The sequence below is a fragment of the Candoia aspera genome, chromosome 3, assembly GCF_035149785.1.
Source record: "Candoia aspera isolate rCanAsp1 chromosome 3, rCanAsp1.hap2, whole genome shotgun sequence".
NCBI lineage: Eukaryota > Metazoa > Chordata > Lepidosauria > Squamata > Boidae > Candoia > Candoia aspera.
In genome coordinates, this window is record NC_086155.1 from 42,905,971 (window position 1) to 42,925,007 (window position 19,037).

General features: G+C 38.4%; 1 protein-coding gene across 1 annotated transcript in view; it reads right to left on the reverse strand.

The window, feature by feature from the left end:
* Nucleotides 1-19,037, reverse strand: part of LOC134494576 (complement receptor type 1-like) — a 121,720-nt gene that overhangs the window by 46,430 nt on the left and 56,253 nt on the right. The window contains exons 9-15 of the mRNA XM_063299828.1: nucleotides 18,222-18,307; nucleotides 15,992-16,189; nucleotides 14,349-14,531; nucleotides 14,101-14,214; nucleotides 6,758-6,808; nucleotides 3,664-3,693; nucleotides 668-725 (exon numbers count right to left, since the gene is read on the reverse strand). Coding sequence (XP_063155898.1) covers nucleotides 668-725; nucleotides 3,664-3,693; nucleotides 6,758-6,808; nucleotides 14,101-14,214; nucleotides 14,349-14,531; nucleotides 15,992-16,189; nucleotides 18,222-18,307 — 720 coding nt within the window. The remainder of the gene's footprint in view (nucleotides 1-667; nucleotides 726-3,663; nucleotides 3,694-6,757; nucleotides 6,809-14,100; nucleotides 14,215-14,348; nucleotides 14,532-15,991; nucleotides 16,190-18,221; nucleotides 18,308-19,037) is intronic.

A 19,037-nucleotide genomic window follows, 5' to 3' on the forward strand; every position in this document is an offset into this window, starting at 1 on the left:
TAAATTAGTGCTTATAATGTCCTATAACTGTATATTAGTATGAAAATTAAGTTAAGAATGTAACGCTGTATCAAAAAGAGTACTCCTGCACAGAGACAGAAAGCAAGCAAGCAAGCAAGTTTTACAAGACCAGATTTCCATTGTAATCTGTCTAGAAAGATACCATAGTTGCAAGCAGACTAAAAGCTGCTCCAGAAGGACATTACAAACTTCACCTAGAACCATTTCAATGATTCCATTTCATGAGGGCACCAGGAAGTCAGAAACACAAATCACAATTACAAGTGTCTCAGACATCAGAAGTTCAGGGCAATATTAATGATCTTACTTTTTTCAACAACACATTGCCAAGTGCGCAGCTGAACAAACAGCAAACAGAAATAGGGACAGATGATTTCTGCCACTCCAGAACGCCAATGCTGGGGATTTGATAAAATTCAGATTAGCCATTCTAGACAAACTATAATGTTTTGCTCTTCTTCCTCCTTTGCTGCAGGTCTCTGCAGTTGTTCAAGCACACACCACAGAAGTTACTGCTGGACACAAAGCACATTTACATGAAAACTGTAGGCTTTAGAGATGGCACAGGGAAGCTGAGAGACGTCTGTTCATGCAGCTACAAAGAAGCTAGAAAGAATCAGAGACAGCATATCTTGGGCTGACTCACCGCTTTTTCACAGCTGTAAAAATTAAAATGGCCAGAGCTATACCGGCAATGACAGTTCCTTGAAGGGAAAAAGATAATGTAAAGTGATAGTTTCCATGTTTGAAAATATACCAATTCTCAAATACAGAGTCCCAATAGTACTTTCAAGGTATGTTTCGGACAACCTTGCCCACACCTCATTGTATATACAGGGGATACCAATAGTCAGGCCCCACAGACAATTTATTACACAAATTACATTAAATGTTTGAATTGGTCGCCATTTTTTTCTCAACGCTTCCTTGTTTGCTGCATGACCTTTGAACATTTAGTAAGAAGTTCTCTGAAAATAAATAAATAAAATATATTCCAATTGGCCTATGGGGTCTGACATTTGGTATGCTCTCTATATATGCAAAAGCATCCAACTGCAGAAAAAAATAGGGATTTGAATTGTTTTATAAAGATGCTTCGGAATGCACAGAAGCACAATTGCAGCACCCATCTGAGACTAATTAAAGTGCTACATCTTTCATCCAGGATCGTGTGACTGTAGGAGGGAATCTTCAGATTCTGCAGATGAGCACTCCTGGAATCAGACACAGCTGCTTTAGTGAGTTGTACATAGCTGCTGCTTTTATGCTTGTACATATTCTGAACTGAATCTGAAGCACCGCTTCAAGATTCAATAGAATCTTCATAGAAAGAATGTCAAATACAACAAAGGTATTGATGAGTGGCAAACAACAAATTATATTAATGAGTGGCAAACCATCACCCTGCACAAGAATAAAACCAAACCAGAGATAGACAAACAAATGTAGCATCAAGGATTGTACCTTCAATACTTGATCACCTTCCCTGGTGTCCAATTTAATTCAATAATAGGTATATACTACATTTATAATAAACCCAGGAAAGGCTTAAGCTAGCCTATCAGCATAAACTTAAGTGATTACTGGAGGCTGTTTGTGTAGGAGTCCCTGCCAGTTACAGTTGTTTTCCTCTTATTTAATGCCCAGTCACTACAATATTGTTAATACTGATGAGAACTGCAGAGAGAGGGAAAATTTTCTCCAGCTTGGAGAAAATCCAGAACAGAGCTAAGGATATGCTGAAATATTGGGAATAAGGGCCTCCCCTCTGGAATGAGAAAACAGAGAGGAAGGGGCCCTGGCTTCCTCTGACCCCAGCTGTGTGAGAACTAGATGGTGACTGGTAGATAATTAAGAGAGGAGAGAGTGATTGCATGGTAATATAGCTTCAGTCTTAGATGTGGGACTGAAATTGCATTGGTCACTCTCATGGATGACCTGTGGTGGGAGGGTATACAAAGAACCTTGCCCTCCTAGATCTCAGTGGCTTTCTGAGACACTCACCAGTGTTGGGAGTTGGGGACACTTTGTTACAGTAGTTCCATACCTACCTGAGCAGACAGTTTTAGCTAATGGTGGTAGGCTAGAGAGGTCAGGTCCTCAGATGCTCTATTATAGAATGCCCCAGGGCCTGGTCTTCCCCCTAATCTATTAAACATCTACATGAAACTTACTGGGGAAGGCCATCTGCCAAGGTGGGATGAGGTATTCTCAATATGTTGATGATACCCAGTTATACATCTCCACCCAGGCCCAGTAAGAGATGTAGTAGAAGTCCTGTCCCAGTGCCTGGAGGCTGTCAGGGTCTGGATGGGGAGAAACAGGCTGTGACTTAAACCAAACAAGATGGAGTTACTATTAATTTAAAAGCCTCATGATTCCAAGATTCTTGGACTTCATTAAGAGTCAAAGAATCTTGGAATCATAAGGCTTTTAAGTTGTGCTGCCCCAGAGAAAAAAGATTTGCAACTTTAGATCTAGATTCACAGCTCCTGCTTGAGGAACAGATAGAAGCTAGGAGGCAGACAAAGGAGGTGTTTTGCCCAGCTTTGGCTGGTTTGCCAGTTGCAATCTTACCTGGAACAGAATGCTCTGAGGACAGTTACTTATGCCCTTGTCTCTCCTGGTTACCATAATTCTGTGTTGGTTACCAATGTGTTTTTCCTAGTGCAATTCAAGGCGCTGGTTGCTTTTAAAGGCTTGGGGCCTGGGTATCTAAGGGATCACTTTTCCCATATTGCTCCTGCCCATCCCTCTTGGATAGCGCCAATAGCTCCCATGAAAGGTCCCTACCTAACAGGAGTTGTGGTGGAAAGGGTATGGATAAGGGGCATTCTCGGTGGCAGTTCAGCTAGGACAGCTTATCCCCAATCAAGGATGGCCTGCACCCCATGGCCTTCCAGAACTAGTAAAAACTGATTTTTCCAGAAGGACTTTGGGGATTGATTATAGACACATATATGTATGTGTATGTATGTAATTATACACACACACACACATACACGCATGTGTGAATGTATGTAGGATACATTTTTCTTATTATTTAATATTTGCTATATTTTTGTTATGGAATTTTAAAAATTTATTTTTCCTTGCTATTTTAATATTTGCACCTAGAGTCCATAAGGATAGAGGTGGCAGAAAAGCTGCATACACAAACAAGTAACTTGTAATATAATTCAGTTCGAAAATAGTTACTTATACCTTGAGGAATAAGCTTAACATAGAGCTGGACATATTCTCCTTTTTTTGGGTGGGGGGACAAATACAGTTTTCCACATGGAACTGATTGATTTCTGGAACAACCAGGGTCTTTTTTTTTTTTTTTTTTGCCTATAAGAGATTCCAGCTGTAACAATGACCCTGACATAATGAAAATTTAAAAAAAAAACCAAACTGTAACCAAAATAATTTCTCAATTTGAAATACTCTCCCTGGGGTTTGACTAGAAACAAACATACCCAGAAAACAAAATCTTTAAAAATAGCCAAGAGTATCTACCGCATGGGAAAAATTGTGAGGGGAGAAAAAGATCCTGACTTACAAGAAGGGAGGAAAAAAAGGCACAGCTCATTTTAAAGGGAAAAAGGAAGGAATAGTGCATTAAATACAATAGCAATAGTTCAGTCTGTAAGTACTTACCGATAGCAATTCCAACAGTTTTGCCATATCCTAGAAGAGAAAAGAGTAAGAAGAAGAAAAGTGAGCTAAAACCTGAAGCTATACATATCAGTGAAAGAGAAGCAAAGCATTTCTCTAGTTGGAACCACTGAATGGGTTTTGCACTATTTTAACATATACGCCTATCCATCAAGCGATTCCCTTTTTGGGTAAACAAAATTATGCAAAGCACACAAACACAGAAAAAGCAACATTAAGCAAAAGAAATCGAAGACAAGAAATATGAAATATAAACATGACTAAATCTAATTTATGCCAATACTATCCACTATTCTCCACATCTTTCTATTGTTGCAAACTATGCTTGCTTCCATTATAGCGTAAGACCCATTTAAATATTCCCTTTTGTTCTCAATTCTCTATTTTTAAAGACTGCTCAATTTCTATAATTTTTTGATTATACCTTTCCTTTCAGCCCATTCATTCTTCCTTCATCCATCTATTTTCTTTGCACTTTGATCCTGATTCCTTCTCTCTATATGATTAAACCACCTCAATTTTTTCCCTGTCAAGCATAACTTACTCCTTGATACATTAATTTACTGATCTGTATACCTTACTGCATTATCCAATCTAGTATTTGCTGCCAACCAGTTCAGGTTCCTAGCCAATAACACAGCATCATCTCAATGCAAATATATATGCATATTCAGATCCCCAGTCAACACACCTGTAACTTCATCATAAACATTTCTTATATATTTTTGTCTTTAAATATATTGAATAAACAAATCAAAATCACACATTCTTGTCCCTCCTCAGGGCTGAACCATTCATTAAGCATGCTATTTATTCTTATGCATGCTCTGCTTGCATTATATACTGCTCCTATAACATTCAATTATCAAACCTTAGCTCCATATTCAAATATATTTAAGCATACATTTTGCTTAAAATATCAAACTTACGAAACTTTTTTTTCCTCATATCCAAATATTCCTCAATTGGTTGAACAGCATAAATCAGATATGCAGAGACTGTGCCCACTATGAAGCCCAACCACGCTTCACTTTGCCAGCCACCTTCCAAGGCACACTTAGCGAAGTAATTCCCTGTAGTTTTTGTATTTACTCCTGTTAGATTTCCATTTGTATAACAAAACAATTACATTTTTCTAATCACCAGACATGGATATAGCCCTCACATGGATTATAAACAGATCGCACTTCCATCTTTAACATTCTTCCGTTACACCATCAACACCTGCATTCTTCCTGTTTTTCAAATTTCTCACAGCATTTATGACTTCCCTTCCACCGTTTTTTCTTGAATGCTTGCAGTTGTGGTATTCATTTCAACTCCTCAGATATTTCTCTATTATTCCTATAAAAAATCTTTAAAATACTCTTTCTACCATTCCTTCACTTCAGTTTGACATAAAATCATTCACTTTCACTTTGATTTGTTTTCATTCTACTGGAAGTTACTTGGTTAGTCATTTTACTAACCCACTTCTACAAGGTTTTATTTCTATTAAAATTACTGAGCATTTTTCTGCATTTTAATCCTAGCAATTCATTGCTTTACCTACATTCTCTGCAACTATATTTTTCTTCTTACACACACTACATGAGCTTTCTTTCATCTCACTTCCTGATGAAATCCTATCAACATTTTTCTGATCTACAGCCTTTCAGTTTATCATTCTAGCAAGCACCCTTTTTCATACTTCCAATTAGCATACCTCCACACACTTTTTTGCACTGTTAATATAATTCTTTTTACTCTTTTCTATATCCTCTTTCTTTACATCCACTTTTGTACCCTCTTTTGATGCAACCATTCTACTTTCCTATACGTCTTCCTTCTTTATTCCTTTTTAACCAAGACCCGCTTTTGATACAACCAAATAATGATATAGAAATATGGTGGCGCTGTGGGTTAAACCGCTGAGCTGTCGATCGGAAGGTCGGCGGTTCGAAACCGCACGGCGGGGTGAGCTCCCGTTGCTCGTCCCAGCTCCTGCACACCAAGCAGTTCGAAAACATGCAAATGTGAGTAGATCAATAGGTACCGCTTCGGCGGGAAGGTAACGGCGTTCCGTGAGTCATGCTGGCCACATGACCCGGAAGTGTCTATGACAACGCCGGCTCCAAGGCTTAGAAATGGAGATGAGCACCGCCCCCTAGAGTCGGACACGACTGGACTTTACGTCAAGGGAAACCTTTACCTTTACCTATCATCCTTGTATCCTTTACTAATTCTCCCAATTAAATTTATCATGCTTTTAGAAAGACATTCCTCTTCCATGTTTACACATAAATAGAATTATGTCTAATCCATGTATATGAAACAAGTATCTTTTCCTAACCAAATACTCACCAATCACTATTCTCATAAATTCTTTGGTTTCTTAGTGGCCTAATCATTTTTTTTGTATTGCCCTGTTCTGTTTCCAACCAATACTGTTGCTTTCAGAATAATTTTTCCCCAGATCACATTCATTCAACTTTTCCTAAAGTGCATCCCTGCTTTGCCCATGTCAGTATTCACTGGAGAGTAATATCCCACTATATGCAATATATTTCTATTTCACACCCATCCACAACAATTTAGATGAAATCAATTCGTATTTTCCAACATATGTTCATTTTTAAAATTAAATCTACACCTTCATTAACCAATTCTAGATTACTACTAGATTCAATCACCTTCATTTAGATCTTTGACAACTTTTCCATTTGTTTTAGTTTTACAAACATATTATTTTTCTTTTTATTTGTTAATTCATTATCTTTAACAGTAATTCCAAATACATTTCATAACATATTATAAGCTACAATATTACATGTGCATTCTGAGGTACAGGACTGCAACTTACAATAAATTTTGAAATACCTTTCTATGAAGTTGACAAGATTTAAAAAAAGGATTCCTGAATCATTCATAAGGTTCTCTCTCTGCCTTTTATTTCTCAAGTTTCAGAGCATATGCTGTCATAATCTGAAAAGTATTTCAGAACTAAAAACAAAACAAAACAAAACTGACCTACTGATAGAAATGCAAAAGCTCGCCTATACAATTACTTTCCACCATCACCACCTTTGGGTTTTACCTGATTCATCTGTGGGAGTGGTTTCAGTTGGGGTTGAAGACGTTGGAGCTTCTGTAAGAAAAAAACATTTTAAAATGCTACTCTGGACTTTTTAGGCAACACCATACAGAAAATTTAACAAGTTGAAAGACTTGTCTGAATAAAGAGATGTCTCAATGTATGTGTTACACAAATGATACTATGCAGGTTATACAATACCTCAACAAAACCAGAGAAAATCTCCATAAATTGTAACAGCAAACTAATGAAGAAAGCAAATAGTGGGAAAACAAATACAGCATTTAACTGAAAAAAGTTGTTTTTTACATTTAAGGTTCTCCAAGGGTAAATTTAGCTGTAAGCTGTACAGTATATTAACAGCATGAAGCTCAGCCATAACTAAGCAATGAAGACATATCAACACAAGCACTAAATGGAAGGCTTTCTTTTAAAAAAGGCAAATTTAAAATTTTGATATACTGCATTTAAAAAAAGTCTGTCACAGGAATGTACAACAAGAAATTGTCTCCAAACTGGAGTTTAAATCCCAAATTCCAAGGCACAACAGAACATGCATCTTATAGGTTAGGCAGGAATTGGATGTAAGGCAGAAAACTGAGCTACAAATATAAATCATGTATTTGCCCCTGCCAATCCCAGAATGTGCAAAAGAATACTGCATTGGTGATGCCTAGAGAGATACAACACATATCATCATCCCAAAAGACATATACCCAGAGATAAATAGACACACATCGCGCCATCACTTTCCAAAAAAGTCAGAGGGAAAAAAGACCCCTTTGTTTCTCCCATAATCTTCTTTGATTGTTGTGAACCACCCAGAGTCACTGAGAGGTGGGTGGCATACAAGTTTAATAAATTATTACTTGAACTACTATTATTTGAAGATGTTCCCCTATTGACACAATGCCCATTAGCTGTTTAAACAAAGAAGATTAAAATGTATACAAATCATAAACAATTAAAGCAGAAGCAACAAAGATGATCAAAATCCATTTCAGCCAAAAAGAAAAGGTGTTCACCAATATATTAAAACACCTGAACAAAATTTCTTGCCTGGTAACACTGGCACCAGGTACACATCACTGTAGTGGCATTTTAGAACCAAGGGGCCACCATGAAGAAGGCTTGCCACTGTATCAGCATGGGAGGGTTGTCAGAACACTGGCCTCTGGTCAAGCTATTAAACTCTTTAACACAATTCATACATTCTGACAGCTTTGACAATCTTTTCCCCCAATTCTTATTTTATCTTAGGGAAGAAGTGAATTCTTGGTGACTCACAGGCTACAAAGAGCTCTGTGTCCTTCCTTGCACCAGCTCGTGACCCTAAAGGAACTACCATTAGCAAACAGAACTAAGGTGAGTAGGTGGAGTGCTGCTACTAAGAAGTCAAAGATTCTCAGTCATCCAGGTGGAGTTGTCTGTAGGTTGAGTCATGGCAACTGGATTTCTTTCTTGGACAAGCAGCGAAATGTTTCTACCAAAAAGAAAGAAATCCAGTTGCCATGACTCAACCTATGGACTGCTACTAAGAACTGGGTTTTTTTTCCCACAACAGGAACAATTAAGAATAATTCTACTGAGTCAAGGTTTGGGCTGGTTGATGACAGAAGGTGCCTGAGGGAAATTCCTCCTTTAAGGCCTCTAAGGAACCAAAAGGTCAGAAGGAAGGTCAAGGGGGAAAAAGGCTGAGAATGTACAGAACATCAAAGAACAGCAAGCAACAGAAATACAATACACCCTCTAAATTAAGCCTTATGGGAAACTCTAGACTTGAAGGAACTCTAAAAATCCCTAGCAATGGTAAGACATTCCCAGCAAAAATGAAACCATGACTCCCCTCTGAGCTAAGACAGCAAAGCATGGAGTTACTGTGGATGTGCAGCTTGTTATTTACATGGTTTTAAGCAGGTTTGAGCAGTTCAAAAATGTTTTGCCATGGAGAACTCCAGGAGATATGGTGGAGATACTGTATGTCATAATTTCAGAGTTGTGAGTGGAACCACTATTTTCTACCTGATATTTTTTCTTGGGAGGTTTAAGACACTTATTTCTCCCCTTAAATCTTCCCTCAAGAACGATTATTTTGTTTGCACAGGCTCCAGATGCACTTTGGGGGATAACAAAAGGAGTGTTGGGAGGAACTGCAAATGGCTTGAAAGCTGTGATCCTAGGCTCAGAACTTCAGAAAGAGCAAACGAAAACAAAGTTAGTAATGCCCCTCTTCTAATTTAAAAAAAAAGAGGAAATACAATCCTAGGTAGAACTAGTGCTTTTGAAGTGGTCAAAGAAAGGTCATTCTCCCACAGGCCGCATTCACCAGAGAATGGAGGTCCAGTCAGTTGTGTTGCATGAAAGTAGGAAGCTGGATTCACGTAACCACTTGACAGAATTCTGGGAGACAGATCCCATAAAGAAAAGCTGCAAAGGCTGCTATAGCTTCCCTGGAGTGACTGCAGGTCCCAAGAGGGCACTGCTGCTCGTCAGCTGTTGATATCCACTGAGATAGTAATTGGTTGTGGTGGTTAATGACTGCAATAAAGTCTTTCATTTCAGAAAACTGAGGGGAGAGACCCAAATAGCTTGGTCAGGCCAGAAACAGGCTCTTTAAACATAGCCCATGCGAAGAGAAAGGTAGTGCTTTTGAGGCACTGAGAAAACAGAGCAAACGCTCCATTAGTGTCAACTAAATGAAGAAAAGGCAGGCAATGTATCCATAGGAACGTGTTGCTTTGCAGTGGGAACTCAACAGATATATTATTAAACTATTATAGAATTACAAGGAACATAAGAAGAGTTGTACAAGCTCCAGTATTTTTCCTCTTTTATTCTATAAAAATTCCCCATGTGTAATGGTCAGTTCACAGGATAAATCTTGTTAATGATGCCTCTGGGAATCTGAGAATTTTGCTGGGAAAGAATTATTTTGGGTTTCAGACATAAGCCAAAGAGCCTTACATTACGTTAATATAGCTAGTTTAACATAGGAACCTGTAGCTTTCTTCAGCAAGGGTCTGGAGCATGTGAATAAGAACTGGAGATGTGGTGGCATTTTGTACTAGCTGGTAAACTGGGTCCTCCATATCTGTGAAGACTGTTAACTTCCAAGCTGAGAAACAATGCCATTTGGCAAATTTGCCTACTACAGAAAGCAAGCTCAGCTGACAACAAACTCAGTGCCTGGTTGCCAAACTGAGTATCAAGCAACAGAATAAAAAAAAAAGAAACCAACAGAGGTTACACTGGAGACATAGTTATCACCTTCTAACAGAGAAATCAGAAGTTTGCAAAATGAATGACAAGACAGAAAGCAGTTAAAAATTGTTGTAAGCCACCTTATTGTTGTAAGCCGCCCAGAGTCACTCTCTGAGATGGGCAGCTATAGAAATCAGATAGATAGATAGATAGATAGATAGATAGATAGATAGATAGATAGATAGAGAGAGAGAGAGAGAGAGAGAGATTGAGATTCTTTGGGGTCAGAGAACATTTAAAAATGCAGAACAATTCCCTGATGATTAAGGTGGTAGTGATCTCTGAAGAAGCAACCATTCAAGGCTGGAACCAGATACGAGGGTAACCTTGAAAGGGGATTGTGAACAGAAGGAACATCCATTGTAGGAGCTGCCAGTTACAGGATCATTCCTGAAAACAAGTCTAACTTAGAGACTCATGGCTCTTAAGAAGAGGAAAACAGGAAGAGAATGGGGTAGAGGGCCAGCACACACAATTTTATTTATTTTTATTTATTTATCAAATTTTATTACCGCCCATCTCCCCCCATCCCCCCAAAGGAAGGACTCTATACAATAGGCATCACAGCATCTTGGGCTACATTAGGAATTATACATCAGCTGACTAGATGTGGCAAATGTGATCTAAGACCAATAGTCAGTCCTAAAAAACAACAAAACAACAAAGGCTGATGTAAAGATATGAAACTGTGGGAAACTGGGGAATTATGCTCACCAAAGGCAAAATAGTCAACAAGGTGATTGGCTTTGGATGCCATTTTGATAAGGAGGTGATCATCCCAGTCCTAGCCAGTATGGAGCATAGATGGACATCAGTGAGGGCTGCACCTGCTCTACATGATGGACAGGACTCTTGCCAAAGAATCTGTAAACTCTAGAAGATTCCAAATAGGCTCTACACATGTGGGTGAATCATACTGACCACAATGAAAAACCTACACTATCACATAGATAATTAAAGACATTGGTGTCATGTGAAATAGTGTGATTTGTCAGAACACAATGTGTCATAACAAGAACAGAAACATAATTACTAGTGAATCCAATGTTTTTCTACTTAAAATTATGTAGAAACTTGGGAACAAATATTTGAGAAACTTGATATGACATCAACTGGAGATTCAGTGTATTGTATGAGTGTGCATTTTTGTTAAACAGAGAATCTGATGAAATTGCCTTATATTTGAAAACATGCTACACTGACATGGCCTGGATTTAGAGTGAACATGCATTCCTAGTACCAAACTATGATTAGTAATCACATTTTCTATTTCAATCACAGCATCTCAATTAAACCATTTTGGGTATCAGAGCTGAAAAAAAGCCTTTTCTCAAACTTTGGAATCTACCTCCAAAGTGGAATTTGCTGCAGCAAATTATTCTTGCTGGTTTCATATACTCTACGATCCATATAAGACACCATTTATATTATATCTGTATGTTCTGGCACATCCAAGCATTTTGAGCTTTAATAGATCAAACTGGGGTCTGAATGGCTGATGGGGTCAGGATGCGGAGGATCAGGATGAGACTTAACCCTAGCAAGATCAAGTGACTGCAAGTTCATGGACCATTCATTTTCATGAATTTTCCAGCCAGATGGAACTAGTATGCAGTTTGAATATCTCCCTGGATTCACAGCTGGTGGCTAGCAGGGCCTTTGCACAGATTCAACATGTATGCCAACCAAGCTATTTCCTAGATTGGGAGACCTTCCTTATGGTCACATTTGCCTTAGCCACCTTGTGATTGGATTACTCAATGTGCTCTACATTATGGTGCTGCTCTTGAAGACAACTTGGAAGCTACAGCTGGTCCAGAATGTAATGGTGCAAGTAGTAATGGGTGTAACTTGGTATGCCCATGTAACATCTCTACAAAATAACCTGCACTAGTGGACTTCTGAGCACAGGTCAAGTGCTGATTCTCCTCTATAAAGCCCTACATGATACAGGGCCTGAAGATTTGCAGAACCACCTTTCTCTAACAGTTTCTGCTCTGGTCCATCAATAAAACAATGTCTTAAGAGATCCAGGAAGCATGTTTTCTCTACTGCCATGCCTGCCCCTTGGAACAACTCCCAACCCGCCCCCAGTCCATATGACCCTGACCCTGCTGGCCTTTAAGAGGGCCTTAAAAATATAACTCTTCCCATAAGCACTTAGCCAGGACAATGTGTGAACCTGCTATTTGTGATGTCATTGAGTCTGCCCCCACCTCTGCCCAGCAGTATTCTTTTCCACTGTTGCTTTGTTATTATCATTGATGGTTTTCAATCCTCTGTGAACTGCCTAGAGCAGGTGCAAGTGAGAGGTCTTAGAAATTGAAATTATAAATAAAGTTACATCTAAAAGGAACCACAGCTTCCTGATGATCACTGCAAATCAGCTGGCCAAGTCAAAGTCTGTTACCCACCTCAGATGCCACTTCCCTGGATTTCCTAACAGTCAGAATATTTGAAAAAATAGACTAGTGCCTGAAAACTAATTTACTGACATATACAGCTAATAATAGAAATAGCAATGGAAATATTAAAACTCAGAAAACAAAAGTAAATAGGCCTTGAGGGGAGTTACCTATTATGAGTTCACATGCACTGGGCTATGTGGAACTGATCTTGCACAAGTAATTCAAAAAGAAAAAGCATAATTAGGAAATATGCCAATAAATAACTAAAAATGGGATTTCATTGTGCTGGAGATATATTTTCTATTAGCTACTTACAACTCGGATATTTTTACTGAAGAACATTGTTGACCAGAAAGTTTGTGCGATGTAATTATGGCATGAGATACATAAAATAATTTAAGTGATTAAACCAAAACCTTAATTTTGGATTAAATTTGGTGGAATGAAACTTAGTTAAGACAGGGCTTTAAAAATCAAGAGAGTGAAAAGCCATACACAAATGAAACAATAACCACTATTTTATGTATCAAAGACATGTAGTCCATGTTTTTAAAGACATGCTATTGAAGGCAAAAAAGTGTAGTGCTGTTGAATTGGGTATGGGTATCCAAGATTGCTAAATGTCTGAGAAAGAGTTTGGGCTTGTTTTTTTTGGGGGGGGGGGGCTTGTATAATAAGAGATAGGTACTATTTACAGAGACTATTAACACATTAGTACCACTGGTTAACATTTAGGATTCGTAAATATCTATACCATATATAAAAGCTACTGGTTAAAGTTCTTTATGACTTGGGGGTCTGATGTACTGCCTGCCCCAGGCATCACTGCAGAGAGTACTGTATGTGTACAATACCATAAAAACCCTAAAAATATAATTCAATTTCTGCAGTATCTATCTATTACCCACACTGTATAAAATGCATATATTCACTTCAACATAAATTATCCTATTTCTGGAAATTACATAAGTTTAGTTTAAAAAAAATGAATGGTGTCAAAAGGTTCTTCACCAGAAATTCTTTCAAGGATTCTATTTGACTCCCAACATTTCCACAGATACTCCCTAAAAACTTTCAAAGTTTTTCACAAACCTCAAGCAAGAAGAACTTGCTTTCTTAAATAAGAATTATTTGGGATATACTTAAATTTTCTAGTCAGACTAGTGCCTTTCTGCACTAGTGCAAATGATATCACAAAATGAGTATTTTTAAATCCCATACCATCTAAATCTAGAAAAAAGATGCATGAACCAAGAACTTCTCTTTTAAAAATTGCACACTGCACTTACAACCATGGTGATAGTAAACAGGATTCAATAGCGCTGCGGGATAATTTCGTTACACTCAGTGTTTCGCAGGGGGCCTATTTCTTCCACGGGCAAAAGGGAGATTTACATCTGCATTCCTCAGACATCAACTCATGTCATACCTCTTTCAAAATGCAAAGAAATACCACATGATAGTCTGTTGTTAAAGGAAATGAAAGCTATTCCTCATGGACCCACAACCTCACAGCTGCAAGCCATTCTGTACGAAAGCTGCACTAGAAGAAAAGGACGGAAAGCAGTTAGAAAACGTGGACGTGGCTGCAGGGCACCAGCGTCTTTCCTCCAAGGCCAAATCCCCTGAACCCTGAAACGGGGCTGCGGTTAGCTGTCCAATCACGTTATGACTCACCTTTAGCCTCATCGTCTTCTGGAGGAACAGTGCCAGGCATAGGGGGAATTGGGGGGGTAGGAGGAACAGCAGGTGTGGGGGGTCTGGCTGGTTTGGTAGGGGTGGGGGCTACACCTAGCCAAAAAGAGAGGGAAAAATGTTTATGTAGTTTTCTCCACCGATCCATGATGCCCGAAGTTAAAGTTTGCAACTTTAGTTCAGTTCAGCACTGAAGTTCAACAAAGATTTAAGAAAAATTAAATACTTACGTTCAATACAGCTTGGAACAGGAGGATTCCATGTACTATCAGCATCACATTTAACAAAAGCAGCCCCTACCAAAGTGTAGCCAGAATTGCATCGAAATGATATGCGACTGTTATACGAATACGAAGCTTGAAACACATCTTCCACTCTCCCATCTTGGATGTTTGGTCTACGACACTTGACCTCTGGAAAAGAAGGCAGCATTTACTTGGAAGTGTTTGCACCAAATAACCAGCTGGCTTAATGTTCAGCAGGCAGGCAAATGACAAAATGTGCATGTTGTTGTTGTCACGCAAATGCTGTGACTGATATACCTGTCACACAGTGGGAAACAAGTACATAATTGTGACCTTTCTGTAGTGACATCACCATGTCATATTTATGTAGTGACATCATCATTTGATGTGAGTATGGTTTGCTACTGATACTAGGAATCTTAAGCCTGGAAACCATTATCTGCTTTCCTTGGCCAAAAAGAACCATCTCACCATGGCTGCACCTCGTTTGCAGGAGTTGCACAAAACGAGATTAAATGGACACAAAGTTGACGACTTGCAGCCTGAAATAACTAACTGAACCAAATATATAACTATTATTATAAGTGCATAACACTGACAGCCAGTGTGGTATAGTGTTTTAGATTAGGATCAAGGAGTCCCACCCTTAGTCATGGAAGCTCCCTGGATGACTTTGGGCCAGAAACTCACTCTCAGAACAATCTGCCTACAGGCTTCTTCTTGCTGTAGGAAAAACAGGAGAGTGCGCTATACGTATCCTGCCTTGAGCTCCTGAATAAAAGGTAGGATATAAATCTACTGAATAAATAAACCACAACCATTAAGAAAGATCCTGGAGTTCTTCAATTGAGAACTAATAAAAAAAATATTGGGGGTATCAGACAAGTAGTAAAAACTTTAGGAGAATATATCTAATTTACAAAATCATGTTTATGACAAGCCAAAACAAATACCTTCACTTGTACCCTCACACTTGCAGAATCATCTGAAATAATCTTACCTAATTACGCTACATTCTTCAATAATACTATTTCTAAACTCCTACCCAACCAAAAATATAACCTTGATTCAGTTAACAAAAATACACTAGTATAGCCATAGTAAAAAAAACTGCATGATACTCAAGTAACTTAAGATCATTGAGGTCAGTTATCAACACGTGATTTTAAAGTAATTAATATGAAACCTGATTATTTTTAAAAATGATTTGGGTTTGAAGTAAGATTTCTTTTCTATGATTAAGGCACTTGGTTCTCTTGGTATGGAGAATAATCTCATTAGACCATAAGACATCACCCAATATTTTACCTTCTTGTACTAGAAGGAAACTAAACAAATTATTTTTATTATGCTCCTAGCAAAGAGCACAGTAATCCCAATTCAGCTCAAGGGGGTTATTACCAAATCTGGACACAATTAATAGAATAAATTATTTAAACTATGTTTGCATTTCTTTCAATATTACCCTGTGTGAACTAGTTTCAACTGGATAATTCCCACTTGGTAATCCACAGCAGCACAATGCTTGGAAGACAAGATTAACAGATTCCAGCAAGAACATACTTAACAAATGGGAAAAAATACTTTTACATACTGAAGGTAAGGTAAAGAACATGAAATTCCATTACTTTTACATTCAGGTGCAGGTGAATCCCATGTTCCATCTACACCATTTGCAGCAACTGTACATGTAATAGTTGAATTTCCAATAAGGGAGTAATCAGCATCACACCGATATATCACAATTGTGCCAGCATCATACTCATCTGAAGGATTAGGATCATACCTTCCATTGGAAATTAAAGGAGGGCGAGCACAAGGAATACCTGGAGAAAAAAATCAACACTGATTCACCTGGGCTAGAATTGCAAAGCATTTGGCTTTAAATCATCTCACTGTCCAGAGGTTTAGCTGCTTGTATTAATTACCTGAATCAGTCAGGTAAATGCACATCTTTGGAATACCTTCCACTATCAACAAAAAACACTGAAATCACTTTTCTAGTGCCAGTGACAATATCCATATCAAATAAATATCTGCTGTCCCACTCCTGGGTGGGATTTCTTCATAAAGTTCATATTATCAAAGTGGTCTTCCCGTTTAGGATCTCTTGCACATGTAAATCTAGGATAGAAAAAGTACATTCTTCCCGTGTAGGTAATGTGTAGGTTACCCATCACTTCACAGAATACCACAAAAGTGTATACTTCATACAAGAAAAGTGGTCACACCAACTGTTTGGTGGAAGTTAAAACTCACAGAAGAGCCATACCGAACGTTTGTCAGTCTAGATTATGCTAATCTATCCTAATCTGATTTGGCCTGGAGGTTTGAGATTTGAAGAGGCAGGATTTGATGCAAGGTTGTGATTCAAAAAAGAAGTCATCCATAAATTATAATGGGGAAGTATTAAAATGCCTGCAGTTGCTTCTTTTTTGGCAGAATGGGATAATAATAGCAGGAATAATAGTCCCTTCAGTGCCAAGGTTTAACTGGTTATCTCCAAAGGTTCCACTGCAATATTTTTTAAAATATTCTCTCCTGTACTTAAGCCAGAGATTGTACAAATTGGTGAAAAAAAGCATACAGTGGCCTCCAAATTGTTCAGCAAAGAGCCCATTTTGTGCTGAGCCAAGGCAGAAAGTGTTCTACATAGCTAATTTTACTGCTTGCTTTTCTTGTACTAGTCTTGGCACAACAGTGAGGGATGCCCACTGATTTGCCTTTGTGGATGGGTAGTTTAGCAACTCTGATTGTTGGGATGTTGTTGGAAGAGGTGAGGACTGGCATAGCCAGGTGTTAGGCTTGGCTTCCCCTGAGAAAGACCCTTTCTCATTGGCAACACTGAGCAGTATCAGAGTTGTATTATCTTGTTGATTGTACTCAAAGTGAATGAGTAGAAGCAGCAGAAGGAAACTGGCACAGCGAAATAAATGCCAGGGATGGAGAGGGCACAACAAAAGAGGCTGACACAGAACAAGTAGGCTTCATAGCCTTGCCTAAAACCAGTAAATATTTAAACCAGCATCTATAAACATGAGCCTAGTACTCATTCACCCATTGTTTAGAGACATAAACCTCTTTCAGTCATATAAAACTTAAAAGTAAGGTTTGACTCAAAAGTGTGCTTGGGACTGATCAGCCCTAAGCCCATGCTCAAAGTTTGGAGGGCTGAGCAGAACTCCCAGTTCTATTAACAGGAGCAACATAGAAGTGTAAAATTCTGTTAATACAAAAGAGAGCACTGGTGATTGGTTTATTCAAACTGCTGGTTGTCATCATTAAAGCCTTATATAGCTCATGATCTGGGTATCTTCAGGACTCCTAGTCCAATAATTGCCTGGCCACTGAGATCTGGTAGAATGGGCTCCTTCATAACCCTTCTCTTGAGGAATGCTGCCACCCTTCTGTAGAACAGCATTCCCCAGTCCCAGAGCTGAGAATGGCCCCAACCATGAACACCTAGGTGTTCCTGCAGGCCTTGGGAATTGGAATATTGCAGTGTTGTTCTCTTTTGTAGTGGGGTGTTTGCTTGATTAAAGTGATTCACATTCCTTGGGGTATTGGACATTGCCACAATTTATGTTACTGTTTTGTAATTTTGTATTTGTATTTTGTAATTTTTTTAATTTTCACTTTGTTTAGGAATATTGTTATGTACACCACTCAAACATTGGAAAAAAGAGTACAACAGATAAATTCCGTTGACATGATTCATTTAGGCATTTCCCATATTTTCAGGTAAACAGAATTATCCTACTGAAGGCTAGGCAAACTGAACTTTTGCTATTATGTAGGATGTTAAACTTAAGAGCACCAAAAGTAGCATAATAAGCTTAAAATAAAGTATCATCTTACGTTGGCAATATGGAAGGTCACTATTCCAGTCAACCATGCCCGATTTCAAAACACACTGACGGGTGGAACCACCTATCATTCTGAACCTAAAGGGGAAACAGTCTTATACTTTAGTATATGAATTGTTACATGTATAAATTTAGAATATTTAAGTCATGGATTCTTCAGTTGCAATTTCTAAAATAAGCCCCAACAGGCTGGGTTCACACAACAGCTGACTCCAAGCCAAACAAATCCTATTATGATCTACTGAAATGAAGGAACCCAGTCATTATAATAATGGTCTATATCTGCCTAGTAAGAATCCCTAGAAACATATCCTTGTACAACTTGATAGGTGCTACATACCAGAAGCGTTCACCTTCAAACCAGTGTCAAAACTTTATACCGCCTCACCCCCCAGCTGCTATAAGTTCCTCTCTTTCCCCCTCCACATTCCCAAGCAGATACAAGGAGGTTACTGAGATTTAAGAAGCACATAAAGAACTTCTGAGGATACTAACATGGAAGAAACCTGCTCTATCTATCTCAATCTCAAACATCAAACCCTGGGCCTTTTCCTCTCACCTTTTTGAGCCAGCAGTTTGTAGCTGTTCTTTTCTTGGCTTTACAGTAATTTATCATCTGTCCCTTCTTTCTCCAACCAGCTATTTTCAGCATGAGAATCAAGAACTCCTGCCTCACCAACTTCAAACATTACATCAAGCCAGCCAGAAATGTAGGTTAAGATAGACACAGCCATTTAAGTTCAACAACTTCCTACAATTTGGAACTAAATTTAACATCTGTTGTTAAGGCAAGATATTAATGTGCAAT